This window comes from Hippopotamus amphibius, chromosome 4 (assembly GCF_030028045.1).
Source record: "Hippopotamus amphibius kiboko isolate mHipAmp2 chromosome 4, mHipAmp2.hap2, whole genome shotgun sequence".
In the NCBI taxonomy this organism is placed as follows: domain Eukaryota; kingdom Metazoa; phylum Chordata; class Mammalia; order Artiodactyla; family Hippopotamidae; genus Hippopotamus; species Hippopotamus amphibius.
The window spans coordinates 100,541,461-100,565,680 of NC_080189.1; the positions used below are offsets into that span (position 1 = coordinate 100,541,461).

Below are 24,220 nucleotides of genomic sequence, written 5' to 3' on the forward strand. Positions count from 1 at the left end.
CTGCTTTATGCTTTAGCGCCCAGCACTAAACCCGACGCCCTGTGCCAATGACATCAACAGCAAGTACAGACCTGACTCTCGGAACCCTGGCTGCTCGATCTTGAAATTGTGCAATTAAACCTTCTGAGGCATGTTTCCCATGTCAAGTGGGTTTATGGTCGGTAGTCACGAAGCCAGACTCGCTCATGTTTGGCCTGGACGTGGCACACGTGAACCATGGACATCAACCCGTTTTTGTTTTTTTTCAAATTAAGTTTAATATTTTGGTTGGCCTAATGTCAAATTCTTCAAAAAGCTAGGAGACACATCCCAAAGAGAAAAATCTCTGGATTTTGAGGAAGAAAGTTTGCTGTGAGTCCTATTTTGAAACCGTGGGGACCCGGCCAGGATGGGTTCCGCGCCTGGGGTGTTCGCACCAGGACCCGGCTGTCCCGCAGCGGCCGATTCCACCGCTCTGTCTCCTCCACCGGGAAGCCAGGACACGCCGGCCCAAGGGCTGCAGGTGGGGGCGAGTCTCCGGAGTCCCGGGAAACAACCACGCACGAGAGCCCACCGCTCGAGGGGCGCGGACGGCCGCGGGCAGCTCCGGGCGGCAGGGGGGCCGCGGAGGGGCGGCTCGACCCGCCCCCTGGTTCCCCAGGGAGGGGCGGCCCTCACTGCCCCGCAGCACAGGTGGCCTGTGACCGGGACGGGCTCTCGGGCCTCCGGGTCAAGGGTGCGCCGGGAGGAAGGCTCGCGGGGTCTGGGAGCCGGCCCGGGGGCGGGGCGCGGGTGCGGGGCCGGGCGCGCAGGGCCGCTCCCGTCCCGGAGGTCCGCGGGGGCGGGATGGACCCCACGTCCCGCCTCAGCCCCCCGGCCCGGGCGGACCGCGGGCGCACGTGCCGGGACGCGCCCGCCCGGCACCGAGCACTCGCCGGGGCGTCCATCCCGCAGAGGGCAGGAGAGCGGAGGGGAAAGCCGCGCTCCGGGCTCCTCGGCCCGCCGCGCCCCGCGCCGGAGGCTGCCCCGCCGCCCGGAACCGAGGCGCGCGTTCCTCCGCGGCCCGGCAGAAGCGCGGCCGCCCGGGACGCGAAGGAAGGCGGCGCGGGCGCCCTTACCTTTCTTCTCCTCCAGCGCTGGACTCGCCTGGAAGTGCGCGGTCAGCAGCGCCAGGAGCACGGCGCGGCCCGCCTCGGAGCGTCGCATCGCGCCGGGTTCCGCACTCGGTCGGGACGCAGCGGCGGCCGTGCGCGGGGCGCGGGGCGCGGGACTCGGCGGCGCGGGGCGGACGGAGCTCGCGCGGGGCCGCGGGCGGGCGTGCGCTCCGAACCGGGGCGGAGGCTGCGCGCCGCGCCGGCCGCCGGAACGTCTAGCTCGCTGGGGCGGGGGCGGGGGCGGGGGCGCGGGGAGGCCGGGCTGGAGGAGGAGGGACCGGGAGGAGGGGCGGACGGCGGGCCTGGAGAAGGAGGAACCGGCGGGAGGAGCGCCGGCCGGCAGGACTAGGGGCGGCGGACAGCGGCGGCGCCGGGAGCCCGGTGCCCGGGGAGGGGGCGTGAGGAGCCTTGCCGGGCGTCGGGAGTTCACTGCCGAGCCGGGACCCGTCCTCTCGGACTTGCCTGCTGTCTCGTAGACCCAGCCTTATTCGAGCCACTTTTGCGGCGGAGTTCCCATTTCCCCTCTTCCTCCGTCCAACTTGCGGAGCAAACTTGTACTCGCTCCGGGCAAACTGGCCGAGCCTTAGGCCAAGGCCGCATGATGGTACTTAAGGGGAAACCACTGCTTTATTCTGGCCCCCAACTCCTCAGAGCACCCCGGGATCCCAGTGGGGGTCACAGGCGGCCTGGCAGCCAGGACGTTCGTTAGCCGCGCCCGCGTGTTTGGGGTGGGTGCCTGGCCTCTGAGATGCGCTCTCAAGTCTGAGGGTCCTTCAGATCCCGTCAACCACCCTCGAAGTCGTCTGAAATAAGGACACCCGACTCCTGGTACAGAGAATAGCCTTGGAAAAACGTTTGTTGAATGAATGCATAGGTACCGAAGAAGCCCGCGGCATTTCGTATGCCAGGAGTACTTGAAAAGTAAATACGTGCAGTAAATCATTTCAAAAAGTCAAGCACTTACAATAAAGGCTAAGCACAGACACTAGCTAGGTGCCCCTCTGCCCAGAGACAACCACGCTGTAACTCAAGCAGAAGAAAAGCCAGGGAAACCCACTAAGGACTCGACCAGAAGAAATTAGGCTTTCTCAGGCAGCAGGAACTTTTCAGCTAAATTCCTTCAGCAAAGCCCGCCCTACCCTACTGCTCCTCCTCCTACAGGACGGATATCCTCCGCCTGTCTACAGCCAGATTCCCTCTCCTCACAAGATCCATGGGGGCATTCGGGAGGTTCTGCTCTGGTCTCCCTGCTGTTTAAGCAGGAATCACAAGCCTACAGTAAGCGGAGTTAAAGCAGAACCTTTCCTTATGGTGGGAGGAGCAGAACTTTGCATCTTTCCTTCCCGGGCAGCAAGTCCATAGAACCTGGGACTTATTTAAGTTTAGAGTCACTTGTGTTTGTTTCTTTGTTGTAATGCAGCAGGATGACCACTGAGCCCACTGAACTCAACCAGTCCCTGGATGATGAAGGCTGCGTAGGTTCTGCAGGCCGTGGCTTCCACCCTGTCCACAGGCTCCAAACAAGGACTTAAACTGGTTTGTAAGGAAACCACCGCAGGAAAGCACCACCTGCTAGAGAAGGGCACCAACGCACATAGCAGTGGTGCACAAAATGCAGCCAGGGGTACGTCTTGTAGCAGATCTGCTCACAGAAGTTCTGCCCATTTACTCAACAGGGGCTACAGACTGGGTCCTAAGACTTTGTCAAGGAAACATTTGTGTGGTAGCACGAATATATTGTCCATGAAAACACCAAGCTACACTGAATTTTAAAGACTGCATAGGAATTTCTCCCATGACTCCCCCAAAAGAGGTCAGCAGCAACAACTTTCATAGTGCATCCTTCTATACGACCTGATGGCATCTCAAGAAGCAGAGCTTTATGAGCACAATTACTTGATGAGGCCATGTGACACTTCAGGTACACAAGCTTGACCCTTCAGGCACACTGGCTTGGTCCCAGTGACTGGAGAGGAACGGTGAAGTTCGGCATCCTCCTGGGACATGTATGTGAAGCTTGAGTTTCTCCTCTGAGCTTGTGACATGAGGGGTGACATTCAGGATGATTTTATGCTCTTTGACAAGTATGTGGAGTGCACTCATAACTGTGTTACTTGTTAAGTAAAAAACTGTGTGGCTGAGCTAGCAGAAATGACATCTTTAGAGAATGGAGCTTTGCCCAGACTGGGCCCTGTAGAGAGGATGCTTGGGCACCCAGCCTCTGCAGAAAGTGATCCCAGGTCACATCCCTGCCACCACCACCACCATAGGAACAGCAGGAGCAGCCTTGGCTTCACTGTACTAAGTACTGATCAAAATTAGACCACCCATGAGCTGGGTTATGCTTTTGTCTGCCTTTTATAGCGAGATGATGCTGTGGCTGGGAAGGTTAAGTAAATAACTTGCCCAGAGTCCCAAAGCATCCTTGCTAGTCATGAGGCCAGCCTTTGAAATCAAACCTTGGCCGTGTCCTTCATCGCTCTCATACTGCCACTTTTCCAAACCTGAGATACATGGAGACTTAAGCCCCCAAATTCTATTTCAGAATATCTTGGAAACTTTTTAGAGAAGGTACAACCAAAATTTCTACTTGGCCCCAAAATTCCTACATAAAGCATCTCTGCACACCAAGTATGCACTGAGACTAGTATTTCCCACGTTAAATCTTCTGTGGTCCATCCATTTTCATTACTTTGCCAGCCACAAATCAGAACCTTTATTCCCACCTCTAATGAGCAGTTCTCCTCTTTGAAGAGGTTTCTGAGTATTTTAAATAAGAGTTTAATCCTTTTTAGAAGGAACATGGCAGTGAATCCCCTGAAACCACACACCCTGTGGAAGGGGAGGAGAAGCTGGGGTTATTTGGCAGGGTGACTACGGGAAGGCTTCGAATATTTTAAGTTCCATTTTAGGCGAAAGGCATCTGACCACCTGTTTTCTCTGGCCTTTGAGGTCAAAGCAGGAATTGAAGAGGAAAAACAACGGAGTGGTAGATTTCAGAATTTAAAAAAATTATCTTTTGTAAACTACTGGAGTTTTCTAAAAGTGGGATGAGCTGCCTCTGAGTGGAAAGTGTTTCTCCATCCGTAGAGAGATTTGTACGCAGGAGCAGTGCTAAGGGAAACTGTGAATTATGGGCTAACCAGATCCCTTCCAATACTAAAATTCTCTAAGAACATGGATTTCTTTTTTTTTTTTTTTTTTGGCTGTGTTGGGTCTTTGTGGCTGCACGCAGGCTTTCTCTAGTTGTGGTGAGCAGGGACTATTCTTCATTGCAATTTGCAGGCTTCTCATTGTGGTGGCTTCTTTTGTTGCCGAGTACAGGCTCTAGACGCATGGGCTTCAGTAGGTGCAGCATGTGGGCTCAGTAGTTGCGACATGGTGGCCCTAGAGTGTGCTAGAGCGCATGGGCTTCAGTAGTTGCAGTGCGTGGGCTCAGTAGTTGTGGTGTGCAGGCTCTAGGAGGTGTGGGCTTCAGTAATTGTGGCTTGCAGGCTCTAGAATGCAGGCTCAGTAGTTGTGGCACACAGGCTTCGTTGCTCCACGGCTTGTGGGATCTCCCCAGACCAGCAATTGAACCTGCTTCCCCTGCACTGGCAGCTGGAGTCTTAACCACTGTGCTACCAGCGACGTCCAGAACATGCATTTCTAAAACAGGTTTCCATTTCAATATACGTGCACTCAACAGCTCTTCTAAAGATATATTTTAAGAAGACACAAGAATTGCCACTGGGGAGGAGAACTAGGTAGCCGGGAGTCAGGAGTTGGAGGGAGACTTGTTTTTCAAATGTCTGTCCTTTTACACACAATTTTACTCTGTGAGCAGGCATTACCTGCTTCTGAAAGGTAAGAGTCAGTGACCTCAGAACCCCTGCTGAGTTTCCTGGGTGGTGCTGGTAGCAGGCTTTCCTGGTTTCCTCTCCCTTTGAGTCAAGAGATTTGCATTTGACTCTGAGTTGAGACCCATCTCTGGCAGAATAGGGAAAAGTAGCTTCTATTTCAGCGATCATATGCTGATACAAAAGTGCTGAGGCCTTCATTTGTCATTAGTATTCTTACTAGTATTATATGTCATTAGTATTCTCCATTATCTCTAGGGTTGAGGGTTACATAATGCTCAAAAAGCAGGATCGCGTTTTGAATGCTAGTTTCTGGCATTGCTGCGATGTTTGTTAATTACTCTGCACAGGGATCTTGTAGGAAGTTTCTGGACTCAGCACAATGCCTTGCCCATGTTAAGAGTTTAAAACTGACACTAAATATTATGTCTGAAGTGATGCCACGTGTCTTGGGGATAGTTATAACTAGAAACACTAGCCTGGAGGTTTCGACTGGTGGCCCGCAGACCACGTTCAGGATGCAAATGTGGTTTTGTGGGGCCTATTTAATATTTCTTCTCATTGAATGAACAGCAGCATTTAAAAATCAGGTGCGTTCATATTTAAAATGTGGATTTTGTGTTTCTTTTGAAAGATAGAAAGGGCGAGCCAACTGGGTGTGCTTTCATGCAAGCTGACATTTGGCGGGGTGATAACTGTCTGATTAGGGAAAGACGCTGGGTCTCCAACTCACACCGACATCACCAAGCCTGACCCAGCAGTTCGTGGGCCCTGCGTGGCTCCTGTAGGCATTACGTTTGCAGCCTCAGCCTGCCTGATTGAATAGTGCTGCTGCCACTGTTTAGGTGTGGCTCGCATCGCGGGTTTCCTCTCACCTCTCCCCTCCTTTCTCTAGCCAGCTCATTCTGGCTCATCTCCTGTGTGTGCACATGTATTTGTTGAGAGATTTTTGGTCCAGAGGTCATAATACATTATATATCATGATAGGACTCACTTTAAATGAGTATATTTCAAGTATGGAAGAATGTAAAAGGACAGATGTTTATTACAGCTCATGATTATACCCTATCATTATTATGGCTGTCATTCTTTAGGCATAGAATTTAATGTAACCAATTACAAACTGCTGGGGAGGGGACTTCCCTGGTGGTACAGTGGTTAAGAATCCGCCTGCCAATGCAGGGGACACGGGTTCAATCCCACATGCCACAGAGCAACTAAGCCCATGCACCACAACTACTGAGCCCTTGTGCCACAACTACTGAAGCCTGAGTGCCTAAAGCCCGTGCTATGCAACAAGAGAAGCCACCGCACTGAGAAGCCCGTGCATTGCAACGAAGAGTAGTCCCCACTCGCCACAACTAGAGAAACCCCATGCACAGCAATGAAGACCCAATACAGCCAAACAAAACACAACAAAAACAAACAAACAAAAAAAAACTTGCTGGGGAGAAAAGCAGCCCTGTTGTAGAGCAGAGAAAGAAGGCCCTACCTCTCGGTTACGGGATGTGTGCAGTGAGCAGACCCTGAGCTGGCGCTAGCGGAAGCCCGGGGAAGGAGGTGGAGGGTTAGGAGATCAGCAAGTTTTGTCTGACTTATTTGTCTGTAGTAAACTGTAACAAATTATAGAATGTGTGCTTTCTTAAGAAACAACTAGAGAGACTAAAGAGAGAGAATGGTATCAGTATATTTTTCTTCACAAAGAATATAGATGCAGAGAAATTTTTTGAGAGTCTTAAAGTGTTCTCTCATGTTTTAGCTGAGATTCCCCCCACCCTTTTAAACAAATTGACACTGTGTACGAAGAGTTCAAAATAGCCAGAAAACTACTGCCTTAAAATTGTTGTCTTTAAGTAAGAGAAGTACTATGAAAGGAAGCAGATCACTTTTGAGGAATCCCCAGAAGTTAGATTTAAAGAAGCATTTCATTTGTTTTTTAATTTTATTTATTTATTTAGGCTGTGTTGGGTCTTCATCGCTGCTTGAAGGCTTCCTCTAGCTGAGGTGAGTGGGGGCTACTCTTCATTGTGGTGCGTGGGCTTCTCAGTGAGGTGGCTTCTCTTGTTGTGGAGCATGGGCTCTAGGCGAGTGGGCTTCAATAGTTGTGGTGCGTGGGCTCAGTAGTTGTGGCTCACGGGCTTAGTTGCTCTGCAGCATATGGGATCTTTCCAGACCAGGGATCGAACCCATATCCCCTGCACTGGCAGGTGGATTCTTAACCACTGCACCACCAGGGAAGTCCCCAAGGCGGCATTTTAGATGGTGGCAGATCTTGAGGGTCTGCAAGGGGGAGAATATCATAGGTTAAAAACAATTAACAGGGCTATTGAAATCCCAGGTAAATTGCTTTTCTATTTCTGCAATTGAATGGAAAGTTAGAAATTGTTGTACTTGTGTTTTGCAGGACTGAGCAACAAGATAGCCTGAGGTTGAAGCTTAGAGGCAAGAGGGACCTCAGAGATAGGGCCCTGCCATTTTATAGGTGACAGGTAAGCACCTTGTCCAAAAGAATTGTTTCAGGGAGAGAGAAAGGGATAATAAATAATATTTTGTTAATAAAATAAAACACAGATGTTTTCAGGGTTTTTAGCAATTTTATTAAAATTCAGAGTTGGAATAAGTGGCATTTACTAAATGCTTACTTACTGAGTACAAAGTGGGCTGGGACACAGAGGTCAGCTACCAGTTCCTGCCCTCAGAGAACGTACAGTCAGCCTGTAAAAGGTTAGGTAGACTAACTAGATGTGTGTGTGTGTGTGTGTAAGAATAGAAATCTTTCTATTCTTTCTTATTCACCAATTTCACTGATTTTTCAATGCCACCAAAAAATAGGATGTTTTACTATTCCGCTATAAAAATAAATGTCAAACATAACTAGAATTCTCAATGCCTGCATTTAGGGAAATTACTGTTGTGTCACTGGAGATTAGTGAGTGGCTTTAGATGGTGGCATTTAGTTTTGTCACATGCTAAGATCATTTGGCAAGTGCAGGCTGCCTTTCCTCCTTAGTAATCCCGCTTGAGACCCGTTTATCATAGCCCAGTGGAGAACTGTAGTACCCTCACCCCCATGGGAGGATGGTACTTTCTGGTCCCCTGGAAATCAGCCTTGGACTTCTATAACATGTTAATGGAGGGATTCACGTCACTTCTGGGCAGACTCTCAGAAGTGGGGTTCACTTCCCCACAATAGCCTTCCCTCTACCTTGGTTGGTAATGTTCCAGAGAGTGGCTTCCTCCTCGGCCTGGGCCTGGAGTGAGGACGATGGCAGGAAGCAGACCCTTCAGCTGGTCACATCTACGCGATGGACAGGAAGAGTGTGAGAGACACTCACCTTTGTTTGGCCAGCTGGATGTTCATTCTATTTCTTATGCCGATATACCCTGGCATTACTTCTTTACACAAGAAGGCCTTCAACCCCTAGTTAAATATTTAAATGATATATTTTATGAATAATTTATAGTTGTTTATTTTACATTTGATACATAAACATTCATACATATATATTATATATGCATGTGTGTATAATATATATTATACACAATTACACACACACATATATAGGAGGCTGGGGGAGAGTGTGGAGTAACCAAATGAACAGGGATCTAAAAATTGCCATTAACTAAATGTGACTTTGAGATTGTTTTATTCAGTCTTTCCAACCAAAAATGTTACTTCTTGTCTCTGTAGATTGTCATTAATGCTTGCCACATAGGGCTATTATGACTTGAAATCATGTAGGTACAGCACCTAGCACGTAGCAATTGACAAAAACTACTGTGTGCCTGTGTCTTTTGGAGCTGTGGGTTATATAACGTTCTCTCATTTCCCTGGAGATTTTCTAAGCCTTTCTCATATGCAGACAGCAATAAACAAACACAGTTCATTGGCTCAGCTCTGAGCCCCGTCGGTGGAGCGCAGCCCATTAGATTATCCTTCAGCTAGTCTTCATGGTCATATAAACAGTCTAAATATAGAATTAGTCATTAAAAAAAAAAAAAAAAGACACTCAGCCTCGCCATGGCACAAGTTAGCAACAATGGCTTTTTTCTTTTTTTCCCTCCTGAGAATTCTAATTATGAACTTGGAGGATCAGTGCTGTTCCTTACCTTCAAAAGAACTGCTATTTGTTGCAGCAGCTGCAGGGGAAAAGGGCAATGCCTCTGGGAGCTGGCGCCCGCCCACCGTGCGCTCAGCCGGGTCTGCAGGTGCACCGGGCGCCCGCGCCGCGCAGTCGCTCCCCTCGCCTCGCTTCCTGGGTGCCCGGCGCCCCGCTTCCCCCTTCGGGGTGGCGGCGCCGAGGGGGGTCCGACTGCAGATCCGCGCAGCCTCCGTGCGGCGGTCAGTCTGGCCGGGGGCGGGGAGGCAGCGCGGAGCTCGGAGCTCGGGTTGCGTGGCGGGCGGGTCGCCCTTGGGGTTGCACTGGCTTCTCCCGGCCCTGGGTCCAGGCCGCCTCGGGATGTGCTGCCTGCGAGGCGCTCTTCTCTGATTTGGCCAGAGATGATGGTCTCACCGCTTATTGTGATTTTGCTCATAAGGATTTCGTTGTAGCTGCGTGTTTGTACTATTCCGTGCCCCACTCAACTTTTGTGTGCTTTAGAAAAAATGCTTAACTTTTAAATGAGGGATTGGAAGCAGGACTAGAGGCAGAATTGGATTTTCCGTGGTTTCAGCAGGACAGGTGTTGCTGAGAAAAACCTGGCTTCGGTTCACCGATGCCAAATAGAAATACGGAGACAGAGCTTTGGAGGAGGAGAAAGAAATAGCTTTATTTGCCAGGCAAAGGGGGAACACAGTGGCTAGTGCCTCAAGAGCGGTGCCGCCCTCTCTGGGGAATAGGGAGAGGTCTTACGGTGGGGGGCTCCTGGTCAGGGGTAGGTGATAAGGATCAAGGAGGTAACCGTCTTGCATTCCTCTGATGGGCGGGTGGTGAGGTAGGTGGGAGTCAGCATCATCCACCTTCAGATCCAACGGGTCTGGGGTCTGCATGCTTGTGGGCAGCACACCAGCGTTCATCAATAACTTCTGGCACCTGGAGGGGGTTTCAGCTTCTGAAAATAGCTTAAAGATATTGCTGTGTGTATTGTTGCTGGGGAAACAGCACCTGCCCCAAGGCTGCTCTTGACCATTCCTTCCAGGTCTCGCACATCCCTGCCCTTCACTAATGAACAACTGCTTGAATCTGCCCATTGGAACTCAGGGAAGGTCACGGAGGCTGAAGGATGGCTGTCTTCCTATAATCAAAGAAATAGGAGACACAGAAAGGCTTTGTGCCCAGGAGCTCCACAGGGCCCTGCATGGTATCAGGAGGGAGGGGAATACTGGCTTCTTCTCTTACCCCTTTTTTTCTGAGATTTGGGGATATTTCTCAAGTTTGTTTTTCAGACAGTGAGCTAGATCTCCCACAATGTGCCCAGCACCTGCCACAGAGAATGGGGAGCTCCAAGGTCTGAGGGAGGTTGGCTGGGGCTTGCTCAGCGGGCAGCTGGGAAGGAAGGAGCAGTGCTGAGCATCTAGCCCTGAATTCAACTCATTCTCCAAGAGGTGTGATGGGACGGACCTGGTCTTTGGACATAGTCCCATCGAGGGACGTGCCACGTCGTACTATTGAAGGAAAAAAATGTGGCTCAAGAAGGTGGTCACGTTCCAGGTCTCGAGGGAGTTCCTGGGACAGGTGCCAAGTGAGGGTCCTTGGTTTTGTGCAGGAAAGAATTCAAAAGTGAAAACAGTTTTACTTAGAGAGATACACACTCCATAGACAGAGTGTGGGCCCTCTCAGAGGCGAGAGGCAGACTTGGGGGATACACATTCCATAGACAGAACACTGTCAGTCTCAAAAGGGGAAAGGCTGGAGGGGTGGGGGTGGTTAGTTTTTATGGGCTGGGTAATTTCATAGGCTAACAAGAGGAAGGATTATTCAACTACCTTGGAGAAGTGGCAGGGATTTCCAGAAACTGGGGCACTGCCCACTTTTTGACCTTTTAATGGTCGTTCTTGGGACTGTCACCGCACCTGTGGGTGTGTCATTTAGATGCTAATGTATTACAATGAGCGTATAATGAGGCTCAAGGTCTACTGGAAGGCAAGTCTTCTGCCACCTTGGACCTAGTTGATTCTAATCAGTTTGCGTCATATCTTCAATGGCTATGTCATTCTTTTACAGGTTGTACCCTGCCTCCTTCCCTCCTATCTCAGTAGCCTGACCTCCCACCCCACCATGCACAGTCCCTCTAAACCAACTGTTATTAGACCAAGGCTAGAACTACCTCAAAAAGATCCACATCTTCAGAAGGAAACAAACATCCCCGTGCTGAACCTGGTGAGAGGAGACGCTCTCACCTGCTCCTTGTCATCTGATGGGGGCAGTTCCCATGCTGCAAGCCCTCCCACAGGTCAGCTGACAGTGTCTTCACTGGATGGGACACCTTTCCCTAACCTTAGGATGCCTAATGGCCCCACGTTCTAGATAGAGCGTAAGATAAATTCTGTGGCATCAGCTTTAATGGACCAATCTAGTCAATGATGAACTTTCCCCTGAACCTAAGGGGGCCTCCGGGGTATAAAGGATTCTGGAAAAAGCAGATCCTCTACGTCATGCAAAGTTCCAGCCACTTGCAGTCCCTGCAGGCATTCCTGGGCATAGGATTCTGGCTAGGAAATGTTACTTGACCCTAAGACAGGGAATTATGCCTCTGCTTGGAGCAGACTGTTGGGTGAATCCAGGACCAGCTCCAGCAGGCTTTGCCTTCTCCTAGGCAGTTTGTACACAGAATCACCAAGTCCCTTCTCTCCAGTGGTAACCAGAATGTGCTGTGGTCACCTCCCAAGACAACTCACGGATTTGTCACCCCTTACACCAGCTGTGGGACATGGAGCTAGGGAGACTTGACCTTTGCCCTCATTTCCACATCTTGTTTGGGGTTAAGGAGATAAGTGAGTGGAAGATGGCCTTCAGCTAGTCCCAATCAAATGTGAAATTGCCTAGTTTGTGTAGTAAACTCCTCAGTCACCATACTTGCATGCATGCATTTGTTGAGAGACCGCTGTGGGCTGAGCACTGCTTACTGTTCCATCTCCCAACTGTTAGGACAGCGCTCAGCACATATTCTAGTGGGTGGAAGACTGCCAGCAAACATAGGCATTCTAGGATAAGTGCTGCGCAGAATGATGAAGGAAGGAGCAGGAAGATCAACGTGAAACAGGAGGGAAGGGGGCAGGGCACAACCTTTGAAAGAATGACATAGCCTGAGGACATGACAGAAACTGATTAGAACCAAATGGGTCCAAGATGGTGGACAAGTCGACTTCCAGGTGCCATGACGGTTCTTAGGCAGACCATAGGATCAAAAAGTGAGTGGTGACCTAATTCCTGGAAATCCCTGCCCCTTCCTGAAAAAGCTGGAATACTCCCCCCACTCGTTAGCCTATGAAATTACTCACCCTGACAGAAACTGACAACCTCCAGACCCTGGTGCCTTTCTTACCCTCTGAGACGGCCCACACTCTGTCTGTGGAGTGTGTTTCTCTCTAAATAAATCTCTAAATAAACTTCTTACCTATCACTTTGTCTCTCACTGGATTCTTTCTGTGATGAGACATCAAGAACCTGAGCTTCCTGAAGTCCTGAAACCAGGTGTGTGATCTCAGTTGGAAGATCCTGGGTTTTGGCCAGGTTTGAGTCCCAGCATGTGGGTTCAAGTCCCTATAGGAGGTGTACGGTTTCAAATGATGCATTTGAAATGAGATATGGGGGGATGCTCCCCGAGAAGGGAGCATGTGAGTACATGGAGAAGAGGCAGTGAGAGCTGACACAAATGTGAGAGAAAGAGACGAGGATGACCTCAAGGTCTTGGTCAGCAAGGGGGTGATGGTAGTCTTTACTGCGATGGAAAAAAAAAAAATGGAGGAGGAGGAGAGTTTTAGAAGGAAAAATCTGAGTCTGATTTGGGACTTGCTATGTGTGAGAGATGTTTAGACGTTAAAAAAGTGGAGTTACTGGAGAAGTTGTTGCATTTATGAGCTGCATGAGGAGAGGCCCAGGCAAGAGATAAAAACTGTGATCATGCGTGTGCAGATGCTTCTTAAAGTCTGAGATTGAATAAGGTCGTAAAGGGATTAGAAGGGAATATAAATGGCAAAGAGAAGTGATGAGAGCCCTGGCCCCTGGGGCCTCTAATGTGCAGAGACCCAGGAGATAAGGAGGAAGAAGCCTCGGAGACTGAGAAGGAGTGGCCTGATCTACTGTCCTGGAGGCAAGTGGGGCTTCACAGAAGAGGGTTTAATCAGCTGCATCCAAAGCGGCAGAACCCTCCGTGGAATCTGGCCCTGGAATGTCACTGGTGTCTTTGTCAAGAAGTTGTTTTCCTGGAGCAGTGGGACGAGAGTCTGCTTGGAGTGGGGGTTTAGCTGAAATTTTACTAAACTTGTGGGAATATTTAAGAAGTGTTGACCTCTCTCAAATACCTTCTCCACCTCCTGGTAATATTAAATCTTCACATTCAGAAAAATAATGTTTTCCCAATTATATGTGTGTGTTCCCCCCACTCCACCACCACCCCGCCTTTATTTCTTAGGCACCAGCAATTTTGCTGTGCTGGCCTCTGAAAGGTATCCATGGGCGTGCAGGGGGGGGCGGGGCTACTCCTTGAGGGCAACTGCCAGAGGGAATGGAAGCTCAGAGGGTATGGGAGGGTCAGAAGGAGCCGGGAGAGGGGAGGAGAAGGAAGAAGGGCGCCTGAGCTCTGCTCACGGGCTTGGCTTGGAAGGAGGTGAGAGTTGCAAGGACCCTTGACAAAAGGCACTGGCTTTTGATACACTTAAGTATGAAGAGATGTGGTGAGCTGTTTGTGTCCACTTATTTTATTAAGTGAACTTAATTTAAACTTTGAGTAAATAAATTCACGTGGTTCAAAATGAAATAGCATTAGGAATGTGTGGAGTGAAAAGCTTCTGTCCCACCCCTGTCCTCCCAACCCTCCCAGGGTTCTTCTTCAACCTTCCAGGAGCAGTTCTTCCAATACACTCAACATACACAGTGGTCTTTCTTCACTTAAAAAAATATATATACTAATACTCATGGAACTCACTCCAAATCAGTATTTAACATCTCCTCATTCTTTCTTTCCATAGTGAGTATTTCCTTTTATGTTTGTACTATAATTTATTTACCTGGTTCCCTACTGAAGGACATTTAGAGTATTTCCAAACAACGAATAACCTATAATACTGGTTTTATGCATTTGCAAGTGGAATTTTTGAGAGTTTTGTTTCTGATTTAAAAATAAAATTTATTTTTCTTCTCTTTTTAAGATCTGCATTTTTAAAATTAACATATAATTTACATGAAACGAAATGCATGTTTTTATGGTTTTATATGGTTTAAATTTACATTTTTTTCATGTATTTATTGGCCATTTGTGAAGTACCTGTTTTAAGTCTTTTGCCAAATTAAAAAATATATTATCTATATGTATAACTGATTCACTTTGCTGTACACCTGAAACTAACACAACTTTGTAAATCAGCTATCCTCCAATAAAATTAAAAAAAAAGAAAAAAAAAGGATTATCAACTTGATTGAGGTATTGTTTACATATAGTAAACTACATCTGTTTAAAGTGTAGAATACAAGCCCTGTGAATCACCACCGCAGTCAAGATGCAGGTGCTTTTTATCACCCCGAAAAGTTCCTCATGCTCCTTGGCAAACCCCAGCCCTCTGCCCCTTGCCCCACACAACTACTGATGTACCTTATGTCTCTATAGACTAGTTTGCATTTTCTAGAATTTGAAAAGGAATCTAGATTTCAAAAGGAAGCAGACGTATGAAGTAGACGTGATCCTTGAACAACCCTGGTTTGAAATTTGTGGGTCCACTTGTACATGGATTTTTTTCAATGTATATATTTGAAAAATTTTTTGAGATTTGCAACAATTTGTAAAAACTTGCAGACAAACCATGTAGACTGGACAAATCAAAAAAATTAAGAGAAAGGTATGTCATGAATTCATAAAATTTATGTAGATACTAGTCTATTTTATGATTTACTACAATAAAATAGAAGCAAACGTATTATAAAAACTGTGTTAAAATTTAACAAAACATACGCACACACTTACAGGCACCATTTGCAGTTGAGAAAATGTAAGTAAACGTAAAGATGCAGCGTTAAATCAAAACGGCATAAAATTATCTGTAGTATGTAGTGTAATCCTTTGGAGTACCTCTTGTTGCTATCACGTGAGCTCGGGTTGTGAGTATCTGCTTAAAACATCCTGTGACGCCCATTAGCTCCACCTGAGCAGTTTGTCTCTCCAGCAAACTGGGTGCCTCAGTAAAAAGTGATCTCTAGTGGTTCTCCCTTGTTTTCCTTCATGTTTACTGAAAAGCTGTAAACCTTAAACAACACCGTGGGACCTGTGAAGTGCCACTAGTGATGCTGGAGGTGCTCCCGAGAAGTAAAGTCATGACATTACAAGAAAGAGTTGAATTGCTTGTTATGTATGTAGGTTGACATCTGCAGCTGCAGTAACCACCATTTAAGATAAATGAATCCAGTGTGAGGACCACTGTAAAGAAGAAAAAGAAGGGGAAAGGGACGGCGATGGAGATAGAGGAGGAGAAGAAGAAGGGGAAGGAGAGGAAGGGGAAGAGAAAGGAGAAGGAGATGGAAACGGGGACAGAGACAGAGGAGAAGAAAAAGAAGAAAAAGAAGAAGGGGGGACAGAGGAGAAGAAGGAGAAGGAGAAGAAGGGGAAGGGAACAGGGAAGGAGATGGAGAAGGAGGAAGAGGAGGAGAAGGAGAAGAAGAAAGGGAAGAAGAAGAAAGAAGGAGAAGAAGAAGAAGGAGAAGGAGGAGGAGGAGGAGGAAGAGAAGGAGGAGAGGGAGAGGGAGAGGGAGGAGGAGGAGGAGGAGAAGAAAGAAAAGAAAAAATTTGTGAAGCTGTCACTGCTGCCACTCCAGCAGGCCCGAAAATCTTGCAATTTTTGTGAAATACCTTTTTATCTTGTATTGAAAATACAGCTTTCCTGTGGGTGCAGGATTGCTATAAGAAAAGCATACCTATAGACTCTAATATGATTCTAGAAAAAGTGAAGTCATATGAAAACTTAAAGCAAAAGGAAGGTGAAGGATCTAAAGCTGGAGAATTTAATGTCAGCAAATGATGGCTTGATAATTTTAGAAAGAAGTTTGGCTTTAAAAATATCAAGATAACCAGAGAAGCAGCTTCTGCCCACCAAGAGGCAAATTCTCAAATGCTATCAAGAGAATCACTGAGGAGAAAGGATATCTGCCTGAATAGGTTTTTAATGCAAATGAAAGTGCCCTGGGAAAAAAAAATGCCACAAAGGGCATTCATTAGTAAGGAAGAGAAAGCAGCCCCAGGACTTAAGGCAGGAAGAAGTAGGCTAACTCTACTTTACTGTGCAAATGCGGTTGGGTTTATGATCAGGATGGCCCTTATCTACAAATCTGCTAACCCCTGAGCCTTGAAGGAAAAGGTAAACACCAGCTGCCAGTCTTTTGGTTGTACAACAAGAAGGCTTGGACGGTGAGAACCTTTTTCCTGGATTGGTTCCATTGATGCTTTGACCTTGAAGTCACAAAGTACCTTGCCAGAACCCCATGGGTTCAACATCAAAGATATTAAAGTGGTCTACTTGCCCTCAAACGCAATGTCTCTAATTCAGCCTCTATGTCAGGAGGTCATAAGGACTTTTAAGGCCCATTACACAGGGTACTCTGTGGAAAGGATCATCAAACTATGGAAGAGAACCCTAATAGAGAGTCTGGAAGGATGATACCATTGAAGATGCCATCATTGTTATAGAGAAAACCGTGAAAGACATCAAGCCTAAAACATTAAATTCCTGCTGGAGAAAACCACATCCAGAAGTTGTGCGAGACTTCACAGGATTTACGACAGAGCCAATCAAGGAAATTGTGAAAGAGACTGGGGATCTGGCAAAAAAGGTGGGAGGTGGATGGTTTCAAGATATGGATCCTAGGGCTTCCCTGGTGGTGCAGTGGTTAAGAATCTGCCTGCCAATGCAGGGGACACGGTTCGATCCCTGGTCCAGGAAGATCCCACATGCCATGGAGCAACTAAGCCTGTGAGCCACAACTAATGAGCCTGTGCTGTAGAGTCTGCGAGCCACAACTACTGAAGCCCATGTGCCTAGATCCTGTGCACTGCAACAAGAGAAGCCACCACAATGAGAAGCCCACGCACCATAACGAATAGTAGCCCCGACTAGCCACAATTAGAGAAAGCCCACGCACAGCAACGAAGGCCCAATGCAGCCAATAAGTAAATAAATAAATATTTTTTAAAAAGATATGGATCCTAGAGAAATCCGAGAGCTAATGGCACCACATGAGAGGAACTGACAGAAGACGACTGATGGAGAAGAGCACTTCCCAACCAGGGCCAGATGATGAGGAAGAAGATGTGGAAGAAGCAGTGCCAGGTAACAAGTTGATGTTGGACAACCTGGCAGAAGGGCTCTGATGACTCAGGACTGCTTTCGACTTCTTTTATGACCTGAACCCTCTATGATATGGGCACTGAAACTAAAGCAAACAGTGGAAGAAAGATTGGTACTGTATGGAAACATTTTTAGGGAAATGAAAAAGCAAAAGTCAGACGGAAATTACAATGTATTTCCAGGAAGCTACACTGAGTGCACCTGCCTCTCTCCTGCCTCCCCTTCCACATCCTCCACCTCTTCCACCTCTGCCACCCCTGAGACAGCAAGACCAATCCTCCTGTTCCTCCTCCCTGTCCCCAGCCTTCTCGATGTGAAGACAGCGAGGGTGAAGACATTTATGATGACCCACTTCCACTTAGTGAAGAGTAAATCATCATCGTGCCCTACAGTTAATAAACTTCCCTGTTGTGTATGTGCGAGTGTCTTTGCATGAAAATCTAAGATCTGTACGGCAAGAACTGTATGAGATTGTGTGTGTGTGTGTGTGTGTGTGTGTGTGATCATCATTATCACCTGAGAATTCATCCAGTAGAACATCATGTGCAAGACTTGTACTGAAGTGGATAAGCTATCCTTACCTAGGTGCAAGGTGAGAGATGTTTAATGCAAAATTAATAATGTGTTAGTTTTCTTACAGTTTTATAACTTTGCTTTCAAAGAATTACATTACCATACCGCATCTCTCTCTCTCTCTCTCTCTCTCTCTCTCTCTCATAATCAGAGAAACTGTGTATCAGGTTATCATCACAGGAAATGTTACATTTTTGCATTTTTTAAAAATGTAACATTTCCAATATCGCCTTATGAATGTGACTGTAATACTGTAAGCCATAAACATTTTGTGACAACTGATTCATTAGTGTATAATCTAGGCTACCATGAAGCAATCGCTACTGATTACACTAGGCAACCATAAAGCAATCATATTGCTGCTGCTTCATCATTAAGGATTACACCTGTAAATAAATACGAATTTATTTTTTGGATGTCTAGTGTTAGTGATATGTAAAAATCTACGGTGTTTTGTATTACCTAAGGCAGTATTGATGCAGGTACTGACAGACAGATGATTCATCTTGTAAACAGGCAATGCAGACTTATGGTATAGATAAATGCAGTACACTGCTGTAAATGTATTTTCTCTTCCTTATGGTTTTCTTAATAAAATTTTATTTTCTCTAGCTTAATTTATTTTAAGGCTGCAGTATATAATACATATAACATGCATAATTTGTGTTAACTGTTTATGCTATCAGTAAGGCATCTGGTCAACCGTAGGCTATTAGTCGTTACATTTTGGGGGAGTCAAAAGTTATATGTGAATTTTCAACCCCTGTGTTGTTCGAGGGTCAACTGTATTCTGAGTCTGGCTTTTTTCACTCAGCTTATTGATTCTGAGATTCATCCATACTGATGGGTTTATCAGTAGCTTCTTTTGTTGCTGAGTTAGTAGTCAGTACTCCATCATATAGACATACCACATTTAGTTTATCCGTTCACCAGTTGTTGAACACTTGATTGTTTCCAATTTGGGGCTATTATCAACATCAATAAAATTGCTATGAATATTCATGTACAAGTCTTTGCCTGGACATATGTTTTTGTCTCACTTGGTTAAATTTCCAGGAGAAGGATGCTGAGTTGAAGGGCAAATGCATGTGGTACTGCTCTTTGTTCCTCTTCTGCTGCTGTGTCATGTCTACCTTAAATCTGATGTGTTTTGGTAGCGCTCCCAGGTTTATTCTTAAGGGAATTCACTCTGTAGCAGTCGTCCAAATGCCACCTCCAAGGTATGGGGCAAACAGACACCCCAACGGCCTCCCTCTGCCTCCTAACCTCTCAGGGAGGAGCGTCAGCCTGCTGTCTAGTAAGCTGGACTTTATGCGGAGATGTGGGCAGGGCCTTGACTGTCCTCCTGGGGCTTCCTGGTGTGGGATGAGGCCTCAGTCTCATTTCCCTGATGCTTAGAGCTTGTTCACAACTCGATTCTGACTCTTTAGAGACTAGAAGAACTTGAACAGTGCTCGAGTTCCACAGAAACTTTTACAAGTGACCCAATGAAAGAAGCTGTGGTATTTATGAGGTTCAGGAACTCTGGCTCTAGATGTCAGCTCACCAAGGCTGCTGCTTCGCTGACTGCCCTCCCGGCTGGATGTCTGACCAATATGGACTGCAGGGGAGAGAAGGAGAGAAAGTGATGCCCCCGAGAAGTCACAGAGCTCTCAGCCCTCCACAAACTGGAGGCTGTCTTCCCTGTGCACACACTGCTCTGGCTGTAACAAATGCTTTCAGTGGAAAGCAATAAATCTATGTTTATCTAAGGGACTTGGAATTACTACTTTTGTTTTGGTATACACATAAAGTGGGTGAATAAACCTATATGATCTAGAAGGGAGAGAATAAGGCAGTCACTAAACCAAGAAGGACCTGTTTAATATCCAGAAGGGAAATGGGAAAGAAACTCTTTAGTGGGCTTCAGAGGCTGAATGGGTTCAGAGACCCCAAGAAATACACACATGTCAATATTCAGTGATGCATTTTCTCTAGCATTAAAGAAATCCAATCTTTCTGCTTAGCATATAAAGGAACTGCAATATTTTGCACTATAATATAATGTTGCCAATGGAATGGTCACGATGAAGACTGTGTAGAAACATGAGGCAATGCAAAATTTCAATGCCAGCTAAAATAGAAACATACACAGCAATTTGGATGCAATGATTACAACAATGAAAGTGTAAAAGTTATCTTTGTGGGACTTCCCTGGTGGCACAGTGGTTAAGAATCTGCCTGCCAAGGCAGGGGACACGGGTTCGATCCATGGTCTGAGAAGATCCCACCTGCCGCGGAGCACCTAAGCCCCTGCGCCACAACTGCTGAAGCATGCGCACTCTAGGGCCCACCTGCCACAACTACTGAGCCCGTGTGTCACAACTACTGAAATCATAGTGCCTAGAGCCCATGCTCTGCAACAAGAGAAGCCACCGCACTGAGCAGCCTGTGCACTGCAATGAAGAGTAGCCCTCAATATCCACAACTAGAGAAAGTCCGTGTGCACAGCAATGAAGACCCAATGCAGACAAATAAATAAATAAATAATAAATAAATAAATAAATCATCTTCTCAGGAAGTAACATATAAGTAGTGGTTTTGTTAGAGTGGAGGAACAGAGAGCACCATATCATTATTAGATATTTTTTTAAAAGTAAAGACCCTCTCAGTGTTTCAATGTCTGATTTAAATCTCCTTTGATCATCAGTTTGCACATCTTGTAAGGTATTTAAAGTGTCAACTTTAGGATGTGCATGGTGGCAACAAAGTCAATCTCCTCAAAGGTAATTATAAGCAAGTATTTCAAGCTATAAAGTATATTAGGTTAATTATTGGCATAGAGATCAGTTTATTATAATTATTTGTTCATCTCTGTTGTTACTTTCCTTTAAAGTATTACATAATTTAAATTTTAATAAAAGATCAGTTTTTAAAACACTAAGAATGAACTTAATGACTAAGAAAGAGGTAATGAGCAGAAAGAGAGACAAACGGAGGGTTGACTTAGACAACTTGAATGAGGAGTAAACGGATGAGGTATTTGCTAAAAACACTTTATTCTGGGTTGGTAATAAATTCCACCTGCAGCAATGACAAAAATATTAATATTAAAGTCTAATATGGTAGTTTCTGGTCGTGGGAGATCAATCTGGAAGAGTCAAACACTAATATGCCATTCTCAACTCAGTCCTTTTCATTAAATGTCAGACTTTGAAGTTAGTAAATTTATAACTGTTTAGTTATTTTTTATTAATGAATTTTTCATATTGGTGTTGAAGCAATGCATTGAGCCCCAGCATTACTCTGGCTAAGATATTATCGAACTTTCTTTCTGCCTTAGCAAATGTGAAAAGACTTTCTCAGACATCATTTCTATCAGCTCTTTCAGATCTTCTTAGTTGTTCAGGCTCAGAAGAGAGAGAAACTAAAGCCCAGGTACCAAACATGGGATAAGAAATTCAAGACTCTTTTACTTGCAAATGACAGGAAAAAAAAAAATCCTCAAACCTGGACTGATTTAAGACAAAAAAAGAGAATTTACAGGCTGGGTTACTGAAAAGCTGAATGAGTGTTGGCAAGTGTAGCCTGTGACCAGCTCTGGCCGATGACCTGCTGTAAAGCCAGCAAGCTAAGAACAGTTTCCACACTTTTTAAATGGTTGGGAAAAAAATCAAAAGAGAATAATATTTGGGGGCACATAAATATTATATGAAATTCACATTTCAGTATCTGTAAATAAAAGTGTGTTGAAACATTAGTTTCATATCGTCTGTGGCTGCTTTTGTGCTGTGAGGGCAGCTGGGTGGTCACAGTAGAGTCCACAGACCACAAAGCCTAACTTAGTTACTAGATGGCCCTTTTCCAGAAGTTTTCACCCCTGCCCTGGAAGCACGATGGCACCAGTGCTCAAATTATTCCACTGACATCATCACACTATCTCCCGCTATTTCTTTTCCATGTGTTGGCTTCATTTTCATCTTGTGAGGGCAAGAGGGCAGAAAACCATGCACACTTACTTATCCTGTCAGCCAAGGGAAGAGGAAGAAGAATTTCTCTTTCTCACTTAGTCCAGTGAACCAGATTGGGTCCCAGTGGCCTGACTGTGTCCATCTGTGGGCCAGTCACTTTGGCCACGGGATGTGCTCTGACTGCCCAGACTTGGGTCACTTCCCCCCCCCCCCCCCACCACACACACACCGTGGAGCTGGGGTGGATCTGCCCTGCCCCAACCATGTAGATGGAGTAGAGGTGGTATGCTGAGACAGTGTGCTTAGGCGCTCTTATCAGAAAGGACGTTGGATACTGGACCAACCCAAGCAATCTGAATGCACTGGGAATGGTCTTCAGGTCTGGAAGAAACTTCTCTTATGGGAGAAGGAAAAATGGGGGGCAAGAATAGGAAAGACAGTCTGGAGCTGATCAAGTTATCCACCTTAGATCTATGCAAAATTGCTTCCAGTCCTATATCCAGCATACGTTCCTCAGACATTTGAACTCCACTCTTGACCAAGTTTAAAAAATTTAAAAGTTGGAGGAGACCAAGATGGTGGAGGAGGAGGAAGCTGAGCTCCCCTCCCCACATGCACATCAAAAATACATCTACATGTGGAGCAGTTCTCACTGAAACAACCTGAAGGCTGGCAGGAAGGCTCTGCTACAACCAAGACTGTAAGAAAGATTCACATGAGTTGGTAGAAGGGGAAGAGAAGCAATTAGGTCAGAACCCACACCCCACAAGGGGACACAGAAGAGGAAGGGATTATACAGGCTCAGGAATCCTCCCTGGGGAGTGAGGGTTTTGAGCCGTATATTGGGCACCTCATCCCTGGCATCTGACACCAGGAAGGTGAGCCCCCTTGGCTGGTTTGAAGACCAGTGAGGCTTATAGGAGGGCTGTAGGAAAACAAAACTCCACTTATGAAGAGTGCACACCCTTGCTCACTCCTGAAACAAGGCAGAGGAAGCAGACTGAAACTGCCTGGGGCTCTGGCTTATTTCCCACGTCCACCCCAGTGTGCTCCCTGCCTGTGCTGAGCCCCTGCCCTGGCCCCTCCAGCTCCAACACAGCTCCCCACTAAGGTGAAGCTGCTGTTGCTGTGAAGAGAGCACAGCTGTGGGGACCCAGCCCTGCAACTGAATGGAGTGAGGGCAGCCCTTGTTGGTGCTCACGGAGGCACTGGAAGGGGAGCTTACTTGAGCTCTGACTGGCATACTGGGACTGTGCCAGTGCTCACACCCTGTATTGCACTGGGTATCCACTCTGGCTCCACTTGTTTTAGCAGAGCTTCAACTGGGGTGAAGGTGTGGTTGCTGGGAGAGAGCACATGCTTAGAAGGAACAGAACCAGCTTGAACTTGACCCTCTGTGTTTCTGCTCCAGCACTTCTGGACCCACCCCACCCCTGATAGGGCAGTGACAGCCACTGAGCATAGGAAAAGGCCCAGCTCGTGGATCTGGCTCCAAACCTTTGATCTCAAGCCCCACCTCCCACCATGGTGACACCCTGGGGGAAAATGTGACCTGTGCTCACTTCAGATCCAGCTCTCCCACCAAAGCCACTGGGCACACGCAGTCTGTATAAAGACGCTCCCACATAAGAACACCCCTTCCAGACCAGGACAGGTAACTGTTTCATGAGTTTCATTGAGACAGAGACAGTTAAACAAAATGAGAAGACAGAGGAATTTTTTTTCAAGTGAAAGATCAAGGAAAAAACCCCGAAAAAAACAACTAATGAAACAGAGGTAAATGATCTACCAAATAAAGAGTTGAAAGCATCAGTAATAAGAATGCTAACTGAACATGGGAAAAAAAATAGATGAACACAATAAGAATTTTAACAAGGAACTAAAAAATATAGAAAAGAACCAGTCAGAGCTGAAGAATACAATAACTGGAATGAAAGACACACTAGAAAGAATTAAGACCTGACTAGGTGATAGAAAAGAATGCATCAGTAATCTGGAAGATAGAATAATGCAAATGACCCAGTCAGAGCAGAAAAAAGAAAAAAAATGAGAACAGTTTAAAGGGCCTCTGTGACAACTTCAAGCATACTAACTTTTGCATTAGAGGGGTCCCAGAAGGAGAAGAGAAAGAGAAGGGGGTTGAAAATGTACTTGATGAGACTATGGCTGAAAAACCTCTTGAACCTGAAGAAGGAAAAAGATACCGAGGTATACGCAGCACAGAGAGTTCCAAAT

General features: G+C 46.6%; 1 protein-coding gene and 1 long non-coding RNA gene across 3 annotated transcripts in view; both read right to left on the reverse strand.

Annotated features, from left to right (window-relative positions):
* Nucleotides 1–1,333, reverse strand: part of EGFR (epidermal growth factor receptor) — a 196,197-nt gene extending 194,864 nt beyond the window's left edge. For both annotated transcript variants that reach the window (XM_057731137.1, XM_057731135.1), the window contains exon 1: nt 1,098–1,333. In XM_057731137.1, coding sequence (XP_057587120.1) covers nt 1,098–1,185 — 88 coding nt within the window. In that variant the 5' untranslated portion in view covers nt 1,186–1,333. The remainder of the gene's footprint in view (nt 1–1,097) is intronic.
* A 5,602-nt stretch (nt 1,334–6,935) lies between these two features.
* On the reverse strand, nt 6,936–9,166 carry LOC130852688 (uncharacterized). The gene is made up of 3 exons (XR_009053430.1): nt 9,083–9,166; nt 8,178–8,270; nt 6,936–7,252 (listed from the first exon to the last, which is right to left on the reverse strand). It is a non-coding gene; the product is annotated as an uncharacterized LOC130852688 (long non-coding RNA).
* Nucleotides 9,167–24,220: the final 15,054 nt, after the last annotated feature.